Here is a 2522-nt window from a genome sequence, read left to right on the forward strand (position 1 = left end):
CGCGGCTCCTCCGTTCTTTTCTTTGCTTGCGTTTGAAGGGGAAAAATAGATAATTTTAACATATTTCTGAAGCCTTATCCAAAGCCCGGGGGACTTTTTCTTACTGTGGGCCCATAAAGCTAGGCTGGGGGTCTTGCTGAGCACCCTATGCCCTGAGCGGGAATGGTGCCCTTTCTCTCTGCATGTAAGAAGTGGAGGTTTTTGCTCTGTTGCAGGCTCGTCGCGGGGACCCAGCCCCCTCACCATGGGGGCACAGGACACCCTGCCCGTCGCCGCTGCCTTCACGGAAACTGTCAACGCATACTTCAAAGGGGCCGACCCAAACAAGTAGGTGCCAACCGACAGGGTCTGGGTGTCGATACAGTGGTGTCCCGGGGTTGGGACAGGCTTGGGGTGCTGTTGAGGCTTTGGTGAGCATCTTGAGGAATGGGGAGGAAGGAAAGGAGGTGCTCTAGGCTCAGCACACGTGCTGGCGCGTCAGTGCTCTGCACCAGGTGAGGGTCCAGGGTCAGGATGCTCTGGGGGCATCCCCATGAGCATCCCCATCCCTAGCAGGCTGCCAGCCTTTGTTGCTGTTTCAGCTCGCTCTGGTTTAGGACAATCTGGGGTGGTGGGTGGGAAGTGGGATGCCAATCGTCCCCTCCTGCTGCATTTTGAGCCCCCTGTTTCCTTCCACCTCGGTCTCTGTGTCCGGTGCTGCAGGTGTATCGTGAAGATCACGGGAGAGATGGTGCTGTCATTTCCAGCGGGCATCACCCGACACTTTGCCAACAACCCTGCTCCGGCGGTGCTCACCTTCCGCGTGCTGAACTACAACAGGCTGGAGCATGTCCTGCCAAACCCCCAGCTCCTCTGCTGGTAAGCCCACTCTCCAGCAGCCCAAAGGTGGGCAGGATTCCAGCGTGCTTTGCCAAAACACATGACCTGAAGCATCTTCCATGGAAGCCTGCCCTGATTTTGGGAAGGAAACTCTCAAGCCTTTAAATACTTGCTCTGAGAGCAGCCCCTTTGCTGGGCAGAAGAGCATCGGCAGAGAGGAGCAAGCGCTTTGATAGGCTTTGCTCGTTTTGTGCCTCGCTCCGGTTGTTAGACCTCCCGTTTGCAAAACGTGATGACCTACAGATTGCATCTGCTGTGCCCCCCTGGAGGGGTCTGAGGACAAGCCAGCGATGCACGGGAGAAGGCAATATTCCTATAAACACGGGATTAAATGCGGTCCCAGCTGGCAGCCAGTGCTGCTGCCCTGCATGCTTCGTAGCAAAGCTTTCTTGGGCCGAGGCGGCTCACGCGAAGGGTTAATTCTCCTTCTGTGCAGTGACAACACGCAGAGTGACGCCAACACGAAGGAGTTCTGGGTCAACATGCCAAATCTGATGACTCACCTAAAGAAGGTATCGGAACAGAAACCGCAAGCCACCTATTACAATGTGGATATGCTCAAATACCAGGTAGGGGTTTTTTGTAAGATAAAGCTGTGCCAAAAATGTGCTCTTAAGTTATAGACGTAAAAGATGGTATTTTCCTAGTGTGGAGTTGTGATAACGTGAGCTGAGGGCATGCTGTCCTGCTAGTCCCTTCTGTATATCACTAGATTTCCTGATTCAGTACAAACTTACTATCAGAATACAAGGTATTGCCTCCCCTGAAACCAAATGCAGTTACGGTGTCTGTAAAATGGGATTTTTCCCTTCACCCCTACGGAAACTAAATGTTTTTTCTGTCATTTTGGAAGGTATCTGCCCAGGGTATTCAGTCTACTCCATTAAACCTTGCAGTGAGCTGGCGGTGTGACCCTGCAAGCACTGACCTCCGCATTGACTACAAATACAACACAGAGGCAATGACCACACCAGTAGCTCTAAACAACGTCCAGTTCCTTGTCCCCGTCGATGGAGGAGTAACCAAACTCCAAGCTGTGCTTCCTCCTGCTGTCTGGTAGGAATTGCTCACCCTTCGCATGTGCCCTTCGCATGAAACCCTGCTCCGATTGCTTTTTTTCCTTGGTATTCCCACAAGCGTGCAGTCAGAGCTGAACGCATGTGTGCAGGCAGCAAAATGACAACCCATATTCTGGGTTTCGGCTACTTTTATCGAGGGCTCCATCTCTGCCGTAGGCATGCATGTTTGCGGCGGGGAAGCAGGGCACGGCGCTGTTGCTTCGCACCCATTGCTCACCTGCAATGCAAGAGCAGCGTTTTCCTGCTCGGGTCCAACCCAAAGCCAAGCTCCGGGAATTGTAGCCCTGGAAAGCAGCACCGCAGCTGTTCCCCCAGCCCCCAGGGCCTTTGGCAAAATTCAAATGGCTCCTTCATAATTTCTTGTTTCCTACAGAAATGCTCTTCTTCATGTGTTTTTAGAGAATGCCGAACAGCAAAGGATATTGTGGAAGATCCCTGATATCTCTCAGAAGTCGGAAAATGGAGGTAACCCTGCAAATGTTCATGTTATTAATTTGGAATATTTAAATCATCTGCTGACCCATTTATCATGCCTGCACACCAGCGCAGACACCCAGATTCCTG

General features: G+C 52.2%; 1 protein-coding gene across 1 annotated transcript in view; it reads left to right on the forward strand.

Moving 5' to 3' along the window:
• Positions 1 to 2522, forward strand: part of SGIP1 (SH3-domain GRB2-like (endophilin) interacting protein 1) — a gene marked incomplete at its 5' end in the record, with an annotated part of 33965 nt that overhangs the window by 29846 nt on the left and 1597 nt on the right. The window contains 5 exons of the mRNA XM_010151636.1: positions 216 to 327; positions 703 to 858; positions 1316 to 1448; positions 1733 to 1935; positions 2359 to 2423. Coding sequence (XP_010149938.1) covers positions 216 to 327; positions 703 to 858; positions 1316 to 1448; positions 1733 to 1935; positions 2359 to 2423 — 669 coding nt within the window. The remainder of the gene's footprint in view (positions 1 to 215; positions 328 to 702; positions 859 to 1315; positions 1449 to 1732; positions 1936 to 2358; positions 2424 to 2522) is intronic.

This window comes from Eurypyga helias, unplaced genomic scaffold, assembly GCF_000690775.1.
Source record: "Eurypyga helias isolate BGI_N326 unplaced genomic scaffold, ASM69077v1 scaffold36255, whole genome shotgun sequence".
NCBI classification, from domain to species: Eukaryota; Metazoa; Chordata; class Aves; order Eurypygiformes; family Eurypygidae; genus Eurypyga; species Eurypyga helias.